The sequence below is a fragment of the Lontra canadensis genome, unplaced genomic scaffold (genome assembly GCF_010015895.1).
Source record: "Lontra canadensis isolate GAN:19392208 unplaced genomic scaffold, GSC_riverotter_1.0 scaffold18, whole genome shotgun sequence".
NCBI lineage: Eukaryota > Metazoa > Chordata > Mammalia > Carnivora > Mustelidae > Lontra > Lontra canadensis.
In genome coordinates, this window is record NW_022631012.1 from 16,829,652 (window position 1) to 16,850,494 (window position 20,843).

Below are 20,843 nucleotides of genomic sequence, written 5' to 3' on the forward strand. Positions count from 1 at the left end.
TGTCATGGTCCAGACCTTCTGTTAGCACTTGGGTGCATTACTAATTAGTTTAATTGCTAATTATTAATTAGTTTAATTAATTAGTTACAGTTGCTCTATAAAATCAACACTGTTATGATATTTGTTTTCTGGATGAGGGAAGCATTATGTACTTGCCAAAGATCAAACAGCTGGCAAGTGTCAAGATTAGGACTCAGACCCAAGGTTTTTGACTCCATCACCGTAACTACAGTGTTTTTTTAGGGTATCGCCTGAAGGAAGGCTCTGGAGAGCACTGGAAGTGGGAAGGAATGGCCATAGCTCTCTGATGCCAAGGGGAGAGCTTAAAAGGACTGATGTTCTGATAGTGCATGAGCCCTTTCCTTACCTCCGATTGCTGTCTACAATTTATTCTGACCTCATTTATTCTGAAATAACTGGCCAGGAGATGCCAGCTAACAGCTAAATTAGAAATAGCTAATACAAATGTGTCCCATTAATTTTATGACTGGTCAAATAAATGTAGCATTTTAGCTGGAATTGGTCTCCTCTTTCCTGTAATTTATGCACTGTTAAGTTTAGTGTTATCTGACATCTTTATTTCTTGATCTTCTTTGATGTATATCTGACGAAGTCAGAGTGACGCTTCTTATTTGCCTAGGACAGCCAAACCCTAATTTCCCTGCTAAAGGTTTTATGGCTCTTCCTTTATAAGCAGTCTTACTTTATAACAATAAAGGAGTAATTTTATCTTGAAATGCGTGAATCATTTCTGAAGTGATTCAGAGATCCTGAATTTGACTTTTATTTCCAATCTCGGCCTGATATTTAGTTTTCGTATTTGAACCATAGTATCATATTCAAGTTCAAATGTCAGTGGTACTTGAGTCTAAATTAATGTGTTTTCAAACCTACACTGAGATAGTGATTTTTTAATGAACGATGGAATAAAATACATATATCAAACAGAATTATTGCTAGACCTTTTAGAATAGTTCTACCCTCCTTAGCTTCTCAAGTTTTTAAGTAATAGGAAAAAAAAAGGAAGGAATTAGCTAATGTAGAGTATGATGAATTATCTGAAGACAAGGATGTTAAGTGTCAAAGTTTATTAGAAATTTTCATATGAAATTTACAGAGTATGTTACCATGCTGTTGTTGTTATACTATCACTTACACCTTTTATGTTTTTCCTAATTGATTTCTTATAGAATTGAATGCTATTTTCTCTAATTCATTTGCTTATATTATTGTATGTAAAGATATGTATTTTTGTATCTTTATGAAATATGTATTATATTATGTATATATACATATGTGTGTATATGTATGTATATATAATATGTATATAATATAAAATGTTTTAATATATTTATATTTTGTAGATTATGTATTTGTATACAAATATATTTTTATTAAAGTTATAGTTAAAGAATGGGGAAGGCTCAAAGAAATCTTGGGAAATCCCACCTAATTCCAGGCATATTCCTTCAAGAACTTAAAGCCATCCTAGAAAATACTCTTTTTGTCTCACAAATGTCCAGAGATAGTAATATCATCACGTTTTTGCCTTACTTGCCCTAAACAAATAAAGTTACAGACTCCTTGTCTTAAAATTCCACTTAGTAATGTGTTTTTAAAACACATTATACATTTTTTAAAAATCACTGTTTCCCTGGCTTCAAGAGGACAAAGTAAATGCAGCATAGATGGGAAAGCTGCTCTCCCATCCCCCAATGCCGCTTCCTTTCCACGAACATCAAGGTTGTCACTGGTGCAATTGCCTTTCAGAATTTTTTTTGTCAATGACGAGAGAGGCAATTACAAGCAGTTCCCCTCTGCGTGACGCTGCCCGGAAGACAAGCAAATTGTGGCTCTTGATGGATGCCAGCTATTGTAGACAGTGGGTTGGAAATCTCCATATAGGGAAAGGAAAACCAGCAGAGGAGAGACTGAACAAAAACACCAATACACAGAGAGAAGTTTTCATGGAAAGAGAGGTGGTTAATTGTCGGCAGACAAGGACTTGGCAGAGCGCTGAGCACCATGAGATGGCTGGGAATATGTTTATGCTTTGACACGTTCACACCCATCATCAGAACTTTTGAGATAACAAATACAAGTCACATATCTGAAACCTAACCCACTCCAACCGTATGTGTTTCTTAATGCATCGTGCGATCTGAAAAGAGGCGACTTTGTGTGAGAGAAGGAACTGTCGTCATTGATGCTGCAGGTGGAAGTAAACGTACTTACTTGTGTTATGCGGCGGCTTGCAAAGTTTTGAAATACGTTATTTGACTCTGATGGGATGTTCTGAGAAATGAGCACTAGCATTATAAATGCTTATGAGAACACCGGAACCCCCCGATGATGCCGCTCATTAGGAATGACAGTTCAGCGCCCGGCTTTGGGTCCTTGTGTGAGGAGAGGTGATGGGCAAGAGGAAGATGGGATTTTATTTTTTTTAAGATTTTATTTATGTATTTGACAGAGAGAGACACAGCGAGAGAAGGAACATAGGCAGGGGGTTGAGAGAGGGAGAAACAGGCTTCCCACTGAGCAGAGAGCCCGATGCGGGGCTCGATTCCAGGACCCTGAGATCATGACCTGAGCTGAAGGCAGACACTTAAAGACTGAGCCACTCAGGCACCCCAAGGAAGATTTGATTTTATTTTTAGGGTTTTTTCTTAAGATTTTATTTATTTATTTGACAGACAGAGATCACAAGTAGGCAGAGAGGCAGGCAGAGAGAGGAGGAAGCAGGCTCCCTGCTGAGCAGAGAGCTGGATGTGATGCGGGGCTCGAGCCCAGGACCCTGAGATCATGACCCAAGTGGAAGGCAGAGGCTTTAATCCACTGAGCCACTTGGGCGCCCGGAAGATTTGATTTTAAAGGAAAAAGCACTGCTATCAAAAAGCACCTGTCCCTTAAGGGATCATCCTGGGGACTGTGTTGTGAAGGGGTATCAATCTAAAAATTCCTTTTCTAGATTCTTTCTGTAATATTGTTAGGGAAAGTATGCTAGATTTATGACATGTATGCCAGGTAACGTTTGTTGCTGCAGTGCATTTTCATGACCGGTGTCCTGATGTGGGTAATATGCTGGATTAAAGTCTGGTAGGAAGATGAAGTTGCACCTGCAAAAGGTCAACATTGGTTTTTATTTGCATCCAACATTTTGATTTCGATAGTACAGCCATTATTAACTCTCAGCGAAGTATTTGGGACATAATAGGTCAATAGTGTTTCTTTACCAATTCAAGGAATAGAACAGGTTACTGAATAAAACAGATAAAATTACTCAGCTGAAAGAAAAAAAGGTAAATTAATCTGAAATATAGCATTACCCTTTATAGGAAACATTATCTGAAAAAGATACTTTCTTATTGTCAGGGGTTTTTCATTCTGGTCCAGGTTCAGGATTTTATCATGTTAATGTGGGTGCTCGCTTCGGCAGCACATATACTATCATGTTAATGTGGAAAATGATCGCATAATTATTTCCTGAGTAGAGGGATCATGAAATTATTTCAGGCAAGGGCCTCGAAGCGAGGTGTTGTGGATTTAGTTTTCATCCAAGAACTTCCAGAAACGTTACTGTCCTTCTGCGTCTATTGTGAGATGTCCCCCTGAGCCACTCTTTTTTCTTTTTTTCCCTCCTCAGGTGTGGAATCCATAGTATGTTCCCTTTACACTTAGCAGCCCTAAACGCTCACTCGGACTGCTGCAGAAAGCTTTTATCGTCGGGTAAGTAACCCCTTCCCACAGCCGAGGCTTAACGTGTCCTGTAAGGAGCCACTTGGCTCGGGGTGTCTGGCCAGAGGAAGGGGCTGCTTGTGCTTGGTGTCATCCATTATCTGGTCTGGGGACAGGTCCCAGCAGTGCTTGGTGTTGCAGCTGTTTGAGTGGAGGTATTCCTGGCCCGGAATGAGAGTCTTGCCTGTTTTTCCAGTTAAAGCTTGGGTGATCCAGAGTGAGAGACAGGCAGGGGTGGCCATAGCTTCCCGGAAGTTTGTCGGAATCAGGGAAAATTTTTTGAGGCTTAAAAGGGTGGATTGAACAGTTAATATTTTCAACAAAGGAAAAAGGCCAAATCTGCCATGTTTTGACTGTAGAAATAGCACGTTATCTTCCTCCTCTGTGGGCTCTGATAAATCGCTATGGTGTGATCCCCTCCAACTAGGTTTAATTTTTATTTTTTTAAATGTGGGTCGGTTTGGAACCAAGATATTTTTTCTGGTTTGGAGCTTTGCTAATCTTTCTTATCACTGCTTCTGCCAACCTCCCTGTATTAAGAAGTTCCTGGCTTTCAAAGGTGATAGAGGTCTGCAAGGCAAAGATTGTTTATGAATTAATTCAACAGACATCCCAGAGGCATTTTTTTTTCCTTTTAAATGCTTTACCTATGGTTGATTCTGCCTTCACTGCTCTTGGCATGTTTAAAAATCATTCCTGCATGAAAGCATGTTTCTCAAATCTTAAACCAACTGAAAGCTAATAATACATGTAAGAAAATATCTACCCCAGCATGTTAAGATTCCTCCTTTGCTGTCCATGTTTTCTCCATGTGTTCTGTCTGCCTGTCTAGTGCCCTACTTATCTCAAATTGGTTTCATAAATTTCTATCCTGGGATTGAAATATGGGGCTGTGGTTCACCCAGGGCTGAATGTGAAAATAAATTCTTTTAGACTTCACGGTTCTTCCTATAAAATTGCCAAGCTTGAGCAGTTACCATTCGTTTCCATGACAACCTCTTTCTGACTACAATTGCTTGCGTTCTGGTTTTTCTACTAACTGATTTTTCTGTCTCTGCAATGTTTCTTGTGGTTTAACTAGGACAAAAGTATAGCATAGTATCCTTGTTTAGTAATGAGCACGTGCTGTCTGCAGGCTTTGAAATAGACACCCCAGATAAATTTGGAAGAACGTGCCTTCATGCTGCTGCCGCAGGAGGGTGAGTAATTAGCAGTTTCCTTTCTCCCTTCATGACTTAACTCCTCATTTCTCTTACTTGGCTTAAGTTGTCTGTGAATCACAAGCAGTCTCCTTAGATGGGTAAGAATCATTTCTACCGACGCCAAATAGCACTTTTGCATTTCCATATTAATTGTAAGTTTGTTCTTCCCAAGAAAAATTGTTAGCCCACCTCATAGAGAGAATTGTTTTCTTTCGTCTTCTCTTCTCTCTCTCTTTTTCTTTCTTTTTTTTTAATTGTAGGTCTTCAGCCTATAGAATATGTACCTACCTGATATGCACTCTACCAAAAGAAAACAATTTGAGATTTGTTCCTAAGTTTTTCCTTTTTTGTCACTGGTAGGTGGATGATGATCAAAGGAATCCAAGATTGAGTTAGTTCATGTTTATTTACAGATATTTTTGTCCTGATTTCAAAACTTATTTTTAAGTACATCAATGGTTAAATGTGACTAAAGTGCAAAGAAACCCAAGGGACAGGCAAGAAACAATTTAATTCTTGCCTTTTTTTTTTTTTTTAAGTTGTAAAGAGCATTTTTCATCAGACACCCTTTTTCATATCAGTGGTGAGACTACGGCTCTGGTCAGCGAGTTTCGATATATGACCAGACATTGACCAAACATGGCCTCCCTCGGGTGACCTTGTTTGGGTAAGGTGTTAGTTCTCAATCAGTCTGCTAGTCCTCAGGGAACAGTGATGCTTCTCCATTTGTCATCTGTACATTATCAAAGGCATTACCTCTTTATCAGAGGTGGGTTGACTGTGAAACTTTAGAGCCCTTACTTGCATGGGTCCCTTCCGAAATTGTGTATTCAGTTTTATATTCATAATTATCTTATTTTTTATATCACTCTCCTTCTCCCCAACCTTCTCCCCAAATTGAATGACCTTCATAAGCCAAACACCTAGATCTGCCTCTGCCTTTGTTCCTTTGGCTTCACTCAGTAAGAGACAGGTGCTTTTACATCAACTGGCAGGCAACACCAACACATCATGGTTCCAGAAAGTTCTTATATTTTAGGACTGAAATAGACGGTTCTCTGAGAAAGGTGGCTACAAAGAGTGAGTGGGGGGGGTGGGGGAGCCTTGCTCAGGTTCCTCGTTAATGAGATCATTTTTCATATTAAAATGATAATAAAACAGTAAATTCTAGACTGCCTCTCAGCCCTCCAAGTGTAGAACAATAATGGGTGATTGTCTCTTTTTATGCCGACATTTAAAAAAATTATCAGACCTTGGCAACGCACCATCCTGGGTTCATATCTGAAACTCCTATTACAATTAATATTTAGCGACATGCCCTTCAATTGGAAAATTCACTTCAGTGGGTCCTTTATGTCTACTAAATATGATTTATTGCTTCTGAGAGTGACAAAGAAGCTCTGGAACATCACTGTGGCCCCTTAGATTGTTTTTGTCCTTTTATTTTTTGCACATTTATTTACCTATATTACAAGGACAGGGAAATGCAGTGGTCTCATTTCCCATTATGGAGAGTCTGGGTTGAAAATGGTTATCACGGTGAATTCATTCTCCTGTGATAAAAGGTAATGTTTCTCCATTCTGGTTCATTGTGTAGAGGTGACGTGAAGTTATCATAGGTGTAAGGGGTTGTTTCCTAAACTCTTGATGGTTTTGAAAGAGATTCTCAGGCTACACGATGAAAATACCACTGAAGGTCTAACCATGGAATCATCATTAAATACCTTTTTCTTGGAACTGGAAAGTTCCATCAAGCTCTTTAATGCATTGATGTATTAGCTTGGAACTTTAAATCCTTGCACAGTTCCATTCCTCTAAGATGTTTAGGTTGGTTTTGCATTAGCAGAATTTAAAGCCAGAGCTCTCATTTCATCGTGGCCCAAAATCAAAATCAGCTCTGTCTGAAGATAGCCAAGCAGTTGACCTCTACCATCTTAATGAGGTTTTCCCTGTCTTTCTAGTAATGTGGAATGTATAAAACTCTTGCAGAGCAGCGGAGCAGATTTCCATAAAAAGGACAAGTGTGGGAGGTATGTAAACGGGGAATTCTGCTTCAGTGCCTCGGTGACGGGTGGGGAGCAGTCCTTCTGGAATCGTGTTACAGTGAAATGGTAAACAGGGAAGCTAGCTAGGGAGATTCCATGCTCAGAAGGAAATCCCTTTTTGTAGCGAGACACCCACGAGGCAGACACAAGCCCCAAGGCAGGCATGTCCTCTCATGGCTTCTGTTTGGAAGTGCCAGCTGTGTCTTGTCTTCTTCTGGTCTTTTCCCATAGCATCTCTCTATTCCCTCCCCTCCACGTGCACCCTGGTTCTTGAAGTTACAACAGATTTCTTCTCTTCCCAACCTGCCTAGGCTAATGCCTACCCACCCTTCCAGATTTCTGTCAGGTAACACCTCCTGCCCCTGTTGGCAGGGCTGCCCCACCTCTCTGCTCCCCTGGGACCTCCCTACTCCACAATGGGAACACACATCACACTGTTCTAATGGACCCTGGCTCTCCTGTCTCTCCCTTCCCCTGACCGTGGGGCTCCTGAGCACCAGGACTGGGTCTCATTTTCTCTTTACCTAAGGGCTCTGCCACATAGTTGGTACCTAATAGTTTTCCATCTATTAATGAAAACACAAACAGTCCACTATGTAAAGTGCTTATAATTTTCCTGTTTTGGGATGAGCGAGGAGAAACTCAACAAGTAAAAGTGCCCATACATTGACTGTAAGATATGAAAGAGTGGTGCTTGAAAATTAATAAATAGTTCTTGAGATAAAGTTATTTTATTTCTAGCATTTCATTTGTTTATTATTCCCTAACTATTGGCTAGTGAATTCATGTTTCTGCAGTCCCTTACTCTTGGCAAGGTGCATGTATTTTCCTGTTACCCACTTGGTTTTCCATAACAACTCTGTGAGATAGATGCAGGTGCTTCTTACCCTTTTCAATAGGTGAAGAAGTTGAGCTCGGAGAAACTAAATGAGTTATACCTGTAATAAATTTCCATGTATGTGTAAAATATCAGGAGTTTTTGACCTAAACTAGATGTTGGGGGCAGCTGCTCACAGGTCATTATTGAAGGAAGACGAGGAAGCCCAAGCCCAGAGAGGGGTGTGGTTTGTTGCCCCTTATAGATCTGTCCGGACTACAACATAGGGCTTCTGAGTCCTTGGACATTGTTCTTCCTGTTAATCTATATCCCTACCCACAAGGGGCTTATAGTTCAATGGAGAAGATGAGACAATACCGAGAGCTAAAGTTAAGGCAGTGTGAGATGAGAGCTCAGGAGAGACCAGACAGGAGCTGCACGATCTCAGACAAAAGGAACGGAGAACTTCTGGAACTTAAGAAGCTTTGGGGTTTTGGTGGGTGGAAGAGGAGAGGACATTCAGGAGAGGACATTCCAGGGAAGAAAACAACATGGGGAAAGGTAGGGAAGATGTGGACATGATTAGACAAACTTCAGGTGGCCCACTTGGATGCAGTGATGGGTTCATGTAGGGGGGTAGAGAGAGAGTTTATGAAGGTAGTTTGGGCCCAGCTTGGAAAGGTCTTTGATTTTAGACTAAGGAATCAAGGCTTTGCTCAGCAGAGAGGACTGACGGTTTTAGACCAGGATGTTGTGTGTGGCTGTCGGAACTTACAAAAACTCATTCTTCACTCATACCAACTAGAAATTGGATGGAAGTTTGATTAGAGCTAAGGAGGCCAATAGGGATGGTATTGCAATAGTCCAAAAGAACACTAGTGTAGACCTGCACCGGGACAGGCACTGGGAATGGAAAGAAAGACTAGATCCCCGGGTAGGTGTCCTTGTCTGAGGCCCTGTCTTTGTAGCCTCAGCTCCAACTTATAAAGTCAAAGGAAGGCATGTCCCTTGGCCTCTACCCCCTGAGAGCTGAAGAGCTTTCCCCACTCCTAGGAATACCGCTGTCAGTGCTCCTGCTGAAGGCGGGGGGGGGGGTGGTTATCAGATGAACGAAGTAACAAATCGCTGTCTGTTTTTCAGGACACCTTTGCACTATGCAGCTGCAAATTGTCATTTCCACTGTATTGAGACATTAGTGACCACAGGGGCCAACGTTAATGAAACAGATGACTGGGGACGGACGGCTTTGCACTATGCTGCTGCATCAGACATGGATAGAAAGTAAAAACAGCCTTGCTCAAATTTCCTTTGGGGGTCTGACTGGGGAGGGGGAGGGTTTGCTAAGTTCTCTTCATGCTGCCTCCTGGAAACTGTGAATGAAGAATGTCTCTCATCCAGACCCAGAGGAATTAGAATTGCCTCATCCCTAACCCTGGTTTTCCCATTCTGCTCTTTTTATGTTTGATTATCACATGTCACCACCCCATGGTTTCTCTTCTCTGGTCTTTGGGTTGAATGCCAAGTGGGGCTGTCAAGCCTAGGTTTTCAGTTCATTCAGAATCAGTTGTAATTTATTTTGTCATATCCTACAGTTTTCATCACCATTTAAATGCTTCATTTGCCCTCAAACTTAATATTTGCTAATAGATTCATCACATGGTGGAAGTATTCGTCTATATATGATCCCAGGAGCCTTCAAATGCAGCATCAGTGTGCAAAATTGGCACTGTTGTTCCAAACTGGGCACAGATGCTCTTTCAGGAGCTGGAGGAGAGGAAGTTGGGTGCCCTGCGCATGTTTGGATTCTAGGTGCCTAGGAACAGAAAGCCAGTTCAAGTGGGAAAGCGGGTAGGGGTGCCAGCCTACAGTTTCTGAGATTGCTCTCAAAGACTCGAGGACCTGGGTCTCCTTCCTAGGAATGCTTTTTGGTGTCCCTGTTTGGAGAATTATTGACTTATGTGGTGTGCTATGCTATGGAGTTGATTCTGGGTCAGCGCTAAGTTCTTTTTGTGTACAGCTGTGGCTTTCAGATATTTTATAGTGACCCACAGTAAGAAATACATTTTACATCATGACCCAGCATCCATACTCAACTAGGTATGTTTTAAATATAAATGTAAAAAGACAGCCAAAATTTCACAAGACCATATTTACCTTGACTATGTGTGATGCATTCTGATATCTTCTATTTTGTTAAGAAAAAAAAAAAAGCAACAAAATACTGCGACCCACGAAATTGATTTCACGATTCCGTGATGGATTATGACCTGTATTTCCAGTTTGGAAATCAGTGTTCAAATCCCCCTCACATTCATACACTGCTGGCAAGTCTGACAGAGCTGCCCTTGGGCTCTCATAGCCAGGCCGGTTATTAATTCAGCAAACATTTATTGAGAACCTACTCCGTAGCAGGCTCTGTGCTGTTCTCTTAGAATAAACTGGGGGAACAAGTACCCGTCATGTGTTAAGAGCTATAAAAAGGAATCCCTAGTGATGAAAGCTTGCTCTGGCCATGGAGGGGTGACTGGAACCCCACTCCTCAGTAAACGTGGTGCTGAGCTGACTAGGAGGCAGCGAGGCATGTGGAAGGAGTCAGGGAAGTGTAAACCTCCTGTTTACGCGGGGAGCTTAGGATACTCGTGGAAGGGTGGACGACTTGATGTCTTACTCGCCCTTTCCTGGGTGGGAGCTCAAGGGAAGCCACGTTCTCAGTTGGGTTCCGTGGAAGAGGATAGGGATGGCCTTTAAGAGAACCACGTATGTCCTCCCTGAAAAGACCGGTGATGCTTACTTCTTTTGGGTTGTGGGAAAAGTCGTTGAGATATAGGTTGGATCAAATTGCGAGCGACTGTGCCATGAAAGCAAATAATTGTAATTTTTTTTTTCTTTCCCTTATGCTGAGAAGTAAGACTATGTTAGGAAATGCCCATGAAAACTCAGAAGAACTTGAAAGAGCCCGAGAGCTGAAGGAAAAGGAGGCCGCGCTGTAAGTTTCTGCTCGGCTTAAAGTGCAAGATGGGGTCACTGGTGCGCGTCTGCTTTTCTGGTTGCCACGGGGGCCAGCCTTTTATTTGGGGACTTTATTTGGGATCTTGAGGAAGTGATATGGGCTTGCCTTTAGTGAAGGATATATCCTTCGGTTATGCTATTTTCACACAAGAAACTCTTCCTAAAGTTGGAGCCTGAGACCGTCGCCGTGATGGGTCCGCGGTTTCTCGGAGTCTGAAATACCATGTTTGACTCTGCCACCTCTCGTATGCGGCAGGAGACATGTTAAGCCTCCCCCCGGGGCCTTAGGCTCTCCTTTAATGACCTGGGGTAACTATCTGGCAGGTTCTAGAAAGAAATGTTCTGAGATTCCAGTGTGACCTGCACTGCTTGTGCCCTGCGCGCCCCCAGCACACACACCGCAGCTCACAAACACCCCCTGCCCCACCGCATCCCACGTGCCCCTCTCTGGCTTCCGGTAGAGACTCAGCCTGGATTGTGACAAGAGCTGGGAGTCACTGCCATCACCCAGGGGTGCCGAAGCGTAGGAAGCACTAATGCTTAGTCCTCCGAGAGTCCCTCCTGTGTGACAAGGCACCGTGCGAAGGTCGTGCTCTGCCTGGAGCAGTGCCTAGTGTGTCACGGGGGTTCGGTAACTGTTTGTTAAAAAATGAGCAAATGAATGAGCGCTGCCCACATTCTGTGTCCCGCTCTGTGGGGCCTGGGGAGGGGGTGCTCTAAGAGTCTGCACACATGGTTCCTAACTCGTTTATTCTCTTCTCCAGCTGTCAGAGGAGCCCATTTCTCTGTCACCCGAAGGCTTGTGTCCCTTCTGGGATCTTCCTGCTGTCCACTGGGCTCTCTTCCCATGTCCAGACCATGGTGGAGCAGGGAGTTAGAGAGTGTGGCCCTGATACAGGCTGTCCCTGGGGTGAAGACAGGACACATAGTAAAACAATGACCAAGGTTTGGCCCTAACGTTCCAAACTTAGTGATATTCAAAGGCTGTAGAATCTTAAGCCACCTCAGCAAATGCCCCTCCTCCAGCAAAATGGCAACTTGCCCAGTGCCAGAGCAGCCCTATTGACATCTGATGGGGAGGGAGCCTGTTGTCAAGCATCTGCTTCAGCTCAGGTCATGATCCCAGGGTCCTGAGATTGAGCCCCGCATTGGACTCTCTGCTCAGCAGGAGGCCTGCTTCTCCCTCTCCTACTCCCCCTGCTTGTGCTCTCTCCCCCTCTCTCTCTCTCTCTCTCTGTGTCAAATAAATAAATAAAATCTTAAAAAAAAAAAAAAAAACAGCTGTGGAGAGGGAAAAAGGACAAGCAGGGGAAGGCAGGGAATCAGCTTGCTTGAGGGCGCCTTCGTGCAGAAGCCATACCTGTCACCCAAATGCAGTCCTGATTTAAAGGGCATGTCTTGATTTTGCAACTTTGGTCCCCAAATTGCTGGCCATGGCCTGGGAGGAGAAAAGACAAGCATCCCCAGTTAAAACTGGAATTTATTTCCCCTCACAAATGATATAGAGAATATTCAAGTTCTGTAGTACTGTTGTTTTTCCTAAGAGTGCTGTCAGTAGCATCGCACGGCTCTGTCCTGGGGTAAATACTCTTTGAGAGCAAGTCCAGGTGTTTTTCAAATTACATATTAAATTCACCAACTGATTTTTAGAAGGTAGCTCTTTCAGAAGCTGGGGATTTTGTGTCCACTACAATGTTATTCCTGTTGAAGGATTTTATTTCAGGAGCCGAATGCTGCTTAAAGTGAGTCAGACCTGGGAGGCTGTCCATGGGCATTTAATTACAAAAAAAAAAAAAAAAGACTTCCTTTTAAGGTGCAAATCACCAAAGACTGCATGATATTAGGACTCCAGTATTAGTCTGATTTAATATGGAGCATTTTATGGATAATTCACATGACATTTGGTTTAAAAAATGTATGTCTTCCATCAGTTTTTCTAGAAATTGAAATGTGTTTTAATTGTGTTTGTGTGTGATTTATTTACTCCTTTTGCCTTATGCCAAAAAGTAGGTGAGTGTCATTTTAAAGTGTTTGAGTCACAGGATGGTGTATGGAAGTGTAAATCACTTTATTTTATACCTGAAACTAATATTACACTGTATGTTAACTAATCAGAATTAAAATAAAAACTTTAAAAAAAGAAATAAAAACAAAACCAAAAATAAAGTGTTTGAGTAAACTGTAGAAATTTGACTTTATAAAGGACATGTACATCCCAATGCTACAGATAGAAAACTGAAATTATGGAGTGGGTCTCCTGCCTAGTTATTCTCTTTTTTAAGCAGCAGGATTGTATGTTTTGTAATAGGCCTGGAACAGAACTCTGTACATCCCTGGGCACATGTGTCCTGGAGTTGGAGGCATTTCAGCGAAGGTGGAGCTCCTTCCTCCAAACTATTGTAAAGATTGTGGCTTTTTCAGAAAAATGACAACTTTGTCAGAAAAGGTTTTTAAGCTTATTATTTATTATTTTATTCTAGTCTATACATAATGATGCAATTTAAACCTCTCTCTTCAAATGTGGTTACAGAATTAATCCTTTATATTATTTAAATATTCGCTCATTCCTTTAATATTTTTATTGTTTGGGCTATTCTTAAGTTCTTTCTTTGTTGTTATTTTCTTATTCTTTCTAGCTTTCATTTCCCAACCTTTTGATTGACCGCCGAGTCTCCAACTGCAAGGTTAAAATACACCCCCCTCTCTTCTTACATTGGGCTGAGCACATCTTTGTTAAATTTGAGACTTCATCTTCTGAATGTGGAGCTCTAGAACTCAGTTTTAGTAATTTTTTTTAAGATTTTATTTATTTGAGAGACAGAGACAGAGATAGTGACAGAGAGCACAAGTGGGGAGGAGAGGGAGAAGCAGGCACCCCACCGAGCAGGGAGCCCGATGTGAGGCTCCATCCCAGGACCCTGGGATCATGACCTGAGCCAAAGGCAGAGGCTTAACTTTGCTTCACCTGCTGAGCCACCAGGTGCCTCTCTTCGGTAATCTTGATGGCCGACAGGTTCTGTGCACTGGGTGTCATGCGCAAATGATGAATCATGGAACACTACATCAAAAAATAATGAAGTACTGTACGGTCACTAACATAATTTAAAAAAATAAGGTAAAAAGGGAAGAAAGACTTAATTATTCTTTATTATGCTAAGTGAAACAGGTCAGACAGAGAAAGACAAGTGTCCTAAGATTCCACTTATGTGTGGAATCTAAAAAAGAAAAGAAATGCACAAATAAAACCAGACACAGACTCCTAAGTACAGGGAACAAACTGGTGGTTTCTGGAAGGGAAGTGGTAGAGGGATGGGCGGAAAAGTGAAGGGCTTTACACGGTCCCCTTTCCAGGTATAAGATACATAAATCATGGGGATAAAAGGTACAGCATAGGGAGTCCTGTCAATAATATTGTAATGACGGTGTGACCGTCATTGTAGTGAAGGTGGCCACACTTAGATTGGTGAGCATTGCGTAATGTAGAGAATTCTGAAATCACTGTGTTGTAGACCTGAAACTAATATAACATTGTACGTCAACTATAAAAAAAAAAAAACCCAAACATTCTGTTATCAATGCAGGAGGAGACAACTGGATCATTTTAATAGAACAGAGTCCAGATATGAACCTTGTGTTGGATAGATACGCAATATTGATGATGACCTTAAAACAACTCAGTGGGCAGGGGACAGTCATGGATAATTTTTCCCCCCTCTCAATAAACTTAACCACCCTCTTGTTCCTAAAGCCTTTCCTGAATTCTAGAATGACTAATTTAAGCTGAAGCTAAGACGGAAACACACACACACACACATATAAAACTTCCGGTACATAAACCCTTATTGCCAGGGGATTTTTAAAGAAATGCTTAAATTCACAAAGTGCTTTGTGGAACATTCATAATAGGAAGATATCTACATTAAGTATTGCTTCTGGTCTAGAGATGTCTTCTAAAATAACACCTCATTTTTATACTTACAGATGTCTAGAGTTTCTGCTTCAAAATGATGCAAATCCGTCGATCCGGGACAAGGAAGGTTACAATAGCGTACATTACGCTGCTGCCTATGGCCACAGACAATGTCTGGAATTGGTGAGTTGTTCTGTCTTGTTTTGTTTTCTCTAACACACACTGCACATGTCGGTCTCAATCTCTCACAAATGCCCTCATTGCCTAATTAAGTCCTCACTAGAAATTGCCTTGAAGATAGTCTGTGGTAAGTAATTCTGTTGTCTTAATTTACAATATGTTGTTGACCTTGCTCCGTTTCTGTCCATGCTCTCATCCCACAGCGGACTGGCAGTTGCTTCTTTTCTGTATTAATCTGGACTCGAAATGCTTGACTGCTTGTACGGACAGTTTGCATTTTAAAGATAATTTGGATATATCAGAAACACTCGGTATATTTTTCTGAAGCCACGCTGATCACCCTAATGTTCAGTAGGGTTGGTTGTAGGAGGACTTACATAACCATTAGGGATATGCTTGTCATGGTCCCACATGTGTAGTTTAGGGAACGAAATTGGCAAGGGCACAGCAGCGGAATTTATTGGAATTTCTAAAGCACCAAAGATTTCAAACCTATAGTTATGAAAAATCATCCTGATGTTTGAAGTCAGAAGCCCTTCTCTTGGTATAGGTCACCAGACACAAACTTTGGTGACCACAGGGACAGAAATGTAAAGTGAACAAGTGAAGTGAGCCCAAGTCTAGAGCACTAGTGGGGGGATTGAGACAAATAGGACATGCTCTTTCTAAAGGGAGAAACAGCTTGTCCTCCAGGGATGGAGATCAGGTGGTCACACTCAGGACCGAAGTCCGGTGCTTCAAGAGAAACTAGAAATCTAGACTTTTTACATGAACTTTCCAGTTTTGGAAACACTGAGTAGGCCAGGAAGAAAGAGTGGGTTTGTGGTTAAATCCTGCCCACAGGCCACCGTTGATATCTCCTCATCCTCACCCTTGGGTCCGTTTCACCAGGACACACGGGCTATCCCAACTCTCTAACTTTGGGCCAATAGTAGGAGCCACATTTCTAACTGGACTCCAGCTCTTTCCTTGTCCTTTTCAAAGGAGTAGTCCTACTTTTCCGAGTTGCTGGGAAGTATACTTTGGAAAACACTTGGATTTTATCATCTGCTACCCAGTCTGTGATGGAAGGCATGAGGTGGAAGGCCAGCAGGCAGTTGTATCAGTGCCTGCATGGAAATGACTGAATGATGTCCCACCACTTTCCTTTACCTTTGGCCTTGCTGGTAGGTTTAAGTGGATCCACTTAGGGTCATTTCTTTTTCCTTTTTTTTTTTTATTTTTTAGATTTATTTTTAAGAGAGAAAGAGTGAGCGTGTGCATGCAATTGGGGGGGATGGTGCAGAGGGAAAGAATCTTCAAGCTGACCCCCAGCTGAGCACAGAGCCCAGCATGGGGCTCAGTTCCACAACCCCAAGACCATGACCTGAGATGAAACCAAGAGTTGGACACCCAACCAACTGGGCCACTCAGGTGCCCCCACTTAGGGTCGTTCTTACTATTTTTCTCTTAGCCATGGATGTGGAAAAATGTTCATAGACATTTGGAAAATGAAGGGAAGATTGGAAAAAAAGAGCTGATTATTCCAGTGCTGCTTTGTGTGGCATTTATTGGTGAATTATACTGCCCTCATCATTCTTGAAGACTTCTAAGTCTTTTTTCCTGAGCTTCTTGTGGATGCTGAAGATCTCCTTGTTTGATCTTGGGGTGGCATTGTTTTTCCTCTCGTTTTGATTCCATCAGAGTTCCTCTTCCAGTTACTGCAGCTGCATAACAAACCACCCCCAACAATTAGTAGCTTAAAACAAGTCATTATCTCATATCTCTTACCGTTTCTGTGGATCGGGAATTCAGGAAGGGCTGAGCTTAGTCGTTCCAGTTAAACGTATCCTTTGAGGTTATAGACAGTGTCTGGGGCTGGCATCTTTACTCATGTCAATCACCTGGGTTGTAAGATTTAAATAGCTTTTATGGGGCTGCTTTATGTGGTTTTCTCCAGCCTGGTGGTTTCAGAGTAGTTGGATATCTTACATGATGGTTCAGGGATCCAAAAACGTTCTGCTCAGGACAGAGCGGGGGGAGCCAGAACAAGAATGAGTGACAGAAAGACAGTATTGCTCTTAATAATCTAGCCTGGAAGGTCCCACAGGGTCACTCCAGGGAGGAAAATTAGACTCCATCTTTCAAAGGAAAGGGTGTCAAAGAACTTGTAGACATATTTTAAAACCATCCAGTACCATAGGAAGACGTAGAAAGTTAGTGATTCCATAGCCTTCTATAAGATGGACCTTCAGGGAGAACCACAAGTAGCCAAGGGGCAGTCCCTTATCTTGTAGAGCAAACCAAACCACAGGACGGTAAGTGGTTTGTACCAAAGACATAGCTCTGGCCAGTGGAAGAAGCAGGCTTCTGAATTGGGATTCCCGATTTAAAAAACAAGAAATGTTTACCACACCATGCTGCCTCCCAGTGCAGGGCAAAACTCCCCCATCCCCCAAGGCTGTTTGGCATAGAGCAAAAGCTTGGTAGGAACTGGCTGAAGACAATATCCCTTCTGCCTTCTAATGCCAGCATTGCTGTGGGAGTGGATCTAGACCTATCACTGGACAGGACTCTGTGTCTAGGTCCCACGTAAGAAAGGCTCCTCACAAAGTGTGTGCTTAGTAATCAGTGGCAGCGTGAAGACTGACTGTTGTTAAAACCCATTATGCGCCTGCGGTCCAAAATGTACTTAAGACACAGCTGTCTTTAATTGGTTTTCTCTATGAAAAACACATGTCATAATTGGACATATGAAATTTTATTACAAAGTTATTATAGTCTTAATAACTTTGCTGTTTTAAAGTACTTTGAGGAGTTATCTTTAATCCCATAGCCCAAGTAACTCTGAAAATGATTATCTTGTAACATTTTCTTTCTCTGTAAATAATATATTGCATATTATTTTCATTTTTTCTTGAAAGCCATTTCAGGGCCATTATTTCTGTTCTCCAATGAAAAGGTTTTCTGTCCACATGAAGTTTTTTTGAAGTTCTGTCTCATAATGAGATTACTTCTTTGATTATATCAAAACTTGCCCTGTGTAATTTACAAAGAAATGATTATTCTTGGCAATTTTAAGACATTTGAAATTAGGTAGGGGAGGTATCCATTTATCTTAATTTGTAGTGTCAGTTAAAAAAGCCAGATTATCGATATAAATTGGTAGAAATGTCATCGTTTGCTTTCAAGAAAGGACCAGAGTGGGTTTACAACACAGATGGGATGAAAATACCCTCCATTACCCCCAAATGATTGTGGTAGGATGGAAAGTTCTGTATATTTCCATTTTGGACTGCATCCTAAAATTCCTCCTTGGTGTGGTTCAGCTAAGCAGAGATCCTAAACAAGGTACCGACATTCTTGGACCCGCCCCCTCCCACTCAAAACAAAACACAATGCTGGGCTTTCCCATCAGACTAACATCACAGAGCCAGACCACTGCACCGTCTTACTGCTGGCTTACTGCTGGCTCACAGAGCTGCGAATGGATTTGGGAGTGGCTGGGGCCACCCGTGCTGGCATTTACTGCGTGTTTATCACGTGCCAGAAATGCCATTTAATTATTTTTTTCTTTAAGTTATACTGAGATATACTCGACGTACCACATGTAAAGTTAAGCTGTGCAGTGTAACAGGGCACCCAGGTGTCGGCTGAGCGTCCAACTCCTGGTTTCCACTTGGGTCATGATCTCGGGTCCTAAGATGGAGCCCTGCATCAGGCTCCACACTCAGGACAGAATCTGCTTGGGATTCTCTCTCTCTCTCTCTCCCCCCTTCTACCCCTCCCCCCTTGTCTCTCAAATAAATAAAATCATAAGGAATAAAAAAAAAGAAAAGAAAGTATTTTTTTTTCCTTGTGATGAGAATAGGGCTTATTCTTGATACAATAAGTTGGGTTTTTGAGGGACACCTTTTCTAATTTATACTCCCTTCCTCTCTTTCTCGTACCACGATACGCTCATAGTCCTTAAAACTCCCGTTCTTTGGGTGCTAGGCATTAGGGAAGCAAACTGATTAGCCGGTATGCGCTTGGAGGTGCATTTCCCAGACTCACCACTGCTCTGTCAGTGTGCTCCCTCATCTTACCACAAACACCCCTACCTTCCTGGGGCATCATCCTCTTAACAGACCGGTCCTGACTCTGCTGGAATTATACCAGTGAAAGACAAGTTTCCAGTAGCTCTGAGTGGCTTCCCGGAGCCTCCAAGCAGGAATTATGCAGGGAGTCATTTCTTGATGTCACATTCCCTAGCCTGTGTTTCTGGCCTGTGGAAGGAAGAGTGTATTTGCAGCCCCTGAGCCTTCGCTGTGACACCAGGGCCCTTTGGGAGTTGGTCCTTCGGGAGATGGTGTGGCACGGGAGACGGTGAGTGACCTTCAGAGCCAGCTGATTTGGAACCTTGGTAAAATTTGTCTTTTGCCTCTTTCCTCATCTAGTTGGGCAATTACTGGGCTTATGCATATCGATAAATACATATCATTAATTTTGATGCAGATTTTATTTGACTCTGACATTTAACTTGGTATGGGTTTCCTTGGCATTCATGGTTTGTGGCTCCTCGCTGTGATCATAAGCTTGAATTTATAAACCATGCTTTGTGTTCAGTCTATTCTGCTGTAATCAAGAAGGAACAGAAATTATTTTAGTTGTTTTCACTCTACTTCCTTATATAAATTTATATTGAATTCGTTCCAAGAGCAAACAACTTCCAGAAAGTACTATGAACTCCTTGGCCTTGATAGCATAGCCAAGGCCCAGATTCTGCCAAGTCTGCCTACTTAGGCCAGTGTTCTCAGCTGGTTGTGGTCAGAAACGTATGTACTATGGGTGCAAGCAAAACTCTCCCCATGAAAGTGTGCTGAGAGCTGTGATAAGTCATATTCAGTTGGGCTCAAAATAGCAATGCAGAATGGAAGAGACTTGACCAATAAAGCATCTCCTGTCTGAATAAAACTTATGTCTGAGTGGGGGAAGGGAGTTGGCAAAGGAGAGCCCTGTGCCTCCCCTTTCCCCTATCTGGAATGCATTCTTACTGGCTCTGCAGGGGAAAATTACAGAATCATGTCCCTATTTGGGATTTGTGAGTTTATATTGGTGTGCTCTTTTTCTTTTACAATATTAGAGATTTGTCTGTGAACATAAAGATCTTTGTGGTTTTGTTATTGAAATGGAAAAATGTATGTGTCAATATGATTACGTAGATTGCCTGCAGAAATTTAGAAAGATTGTTTGAAAACTCGAGGCCTGTGGTTAAGTTCAGTCCAAGATTACACCATGCCAAATTACTTGCAATTTGGCTGCTTCCCTGGGACCTTCTCCTCCTTTCTCTGTTATGAGCTAACTTGGACTTCAACTGTGAGAGTCCATGGGGGTGACAAATGTCCCGGCTTGTCTACCCTAGGAGTTTCTGGGATTCTCTGGAGATAACTCTATCTGGGCAACTGAACACTGAAATTATGCCGCTTTCAGATAAACTACTCAATGTTTTGAGCTGTTTCTTACGTTTATCACAGGACCTTAGGGGACCATTGTCACGTGGCTCTGTAGAAGATGTACTTATATTGGCAAAATCTAATTAACTTTCTCAAGACTAAGAAAGCAGGGTATAAGAGAAGAGTTAAACAGAATAGGGTTTCTGGGGCTCCTGGATGGCTCAGTGGGTTGAGCCTCTGCCTTCGGCTCAGGTCATGATCTCAGGATCCTGGGGTCAAGACCTGCATCGGGCTCTCTGCTCAGCGGGGAGCCTGCTTCCCTCTCTCTCTCTCTCTCTGCCTGCCTCTGTCTACTGTGATCTCTCTCTGTCAAATAAATAAATAAAATCTTTAAAAAAAAAAAATAAACGATTTCATTTTCACTTTTGTTGATGGCCCAGGACAGTGGGGCCATTGCCTCCATGTTTCAAAATGGAGCACCAGTGTTTCAACCCATGGCCCCCTTACCCATTTAGGAAGTTGGAGATC

The 20,843-nt window shown here is 42.2% G+C and overlaps 1 protein-coding gene across 12 annotated transcripts in view; it reads left to right on the forward strand.

The window, feature by feature from the left end:
- Positions 1 to 20,843, forward strand: part of ANKRD44 (ankyrin repeat domain 44) — a 311,506-nt gene that overhangs the window by 208,005 nt on the left and 82,658 nt on the right. For 7 of the 12 annotated variants that reach the window (XR_004382975.1, XM_032860168.1, XM_032860169.1 and 4 more), the window contains exons 11-16: positions 3,647 to 3,729; positions 4,820 to 4,937; positions 6,902 to 6,970; positions 8,943 to 9,083; positions 10,705 to 10,788; positions 14,793 to 14,904. Coding sequence is in view for 11 of the 12 variants with exons in the window: in XM_032860168.1 (XP_032716059.1) it covers positions 3,647 to 3,729; positions 4,820 to 4,937; positions 6,902 to 6,970; positions 8,943 to 9,083; positions 10,705 to 10,788; positions 14,793 to 14,904 (607 nt within the window). In the remaining variant the exon portion in view is untranslated. The remainder of the gene's footprint in view (positions 1 to 3,646; positions 3,730 to 4,819; positions 4,938 to 6,901; positions 6,971 to 8,942; positions 9,084 to 10,704; positions 10,789 to 14,792; positions 14,905 to 20,843) is intronic. The other 5 variants (XM_032860170.1, XM_032860164.1, XM_032860171.1 and 2 more) reach the window with 3 other exon arrangements.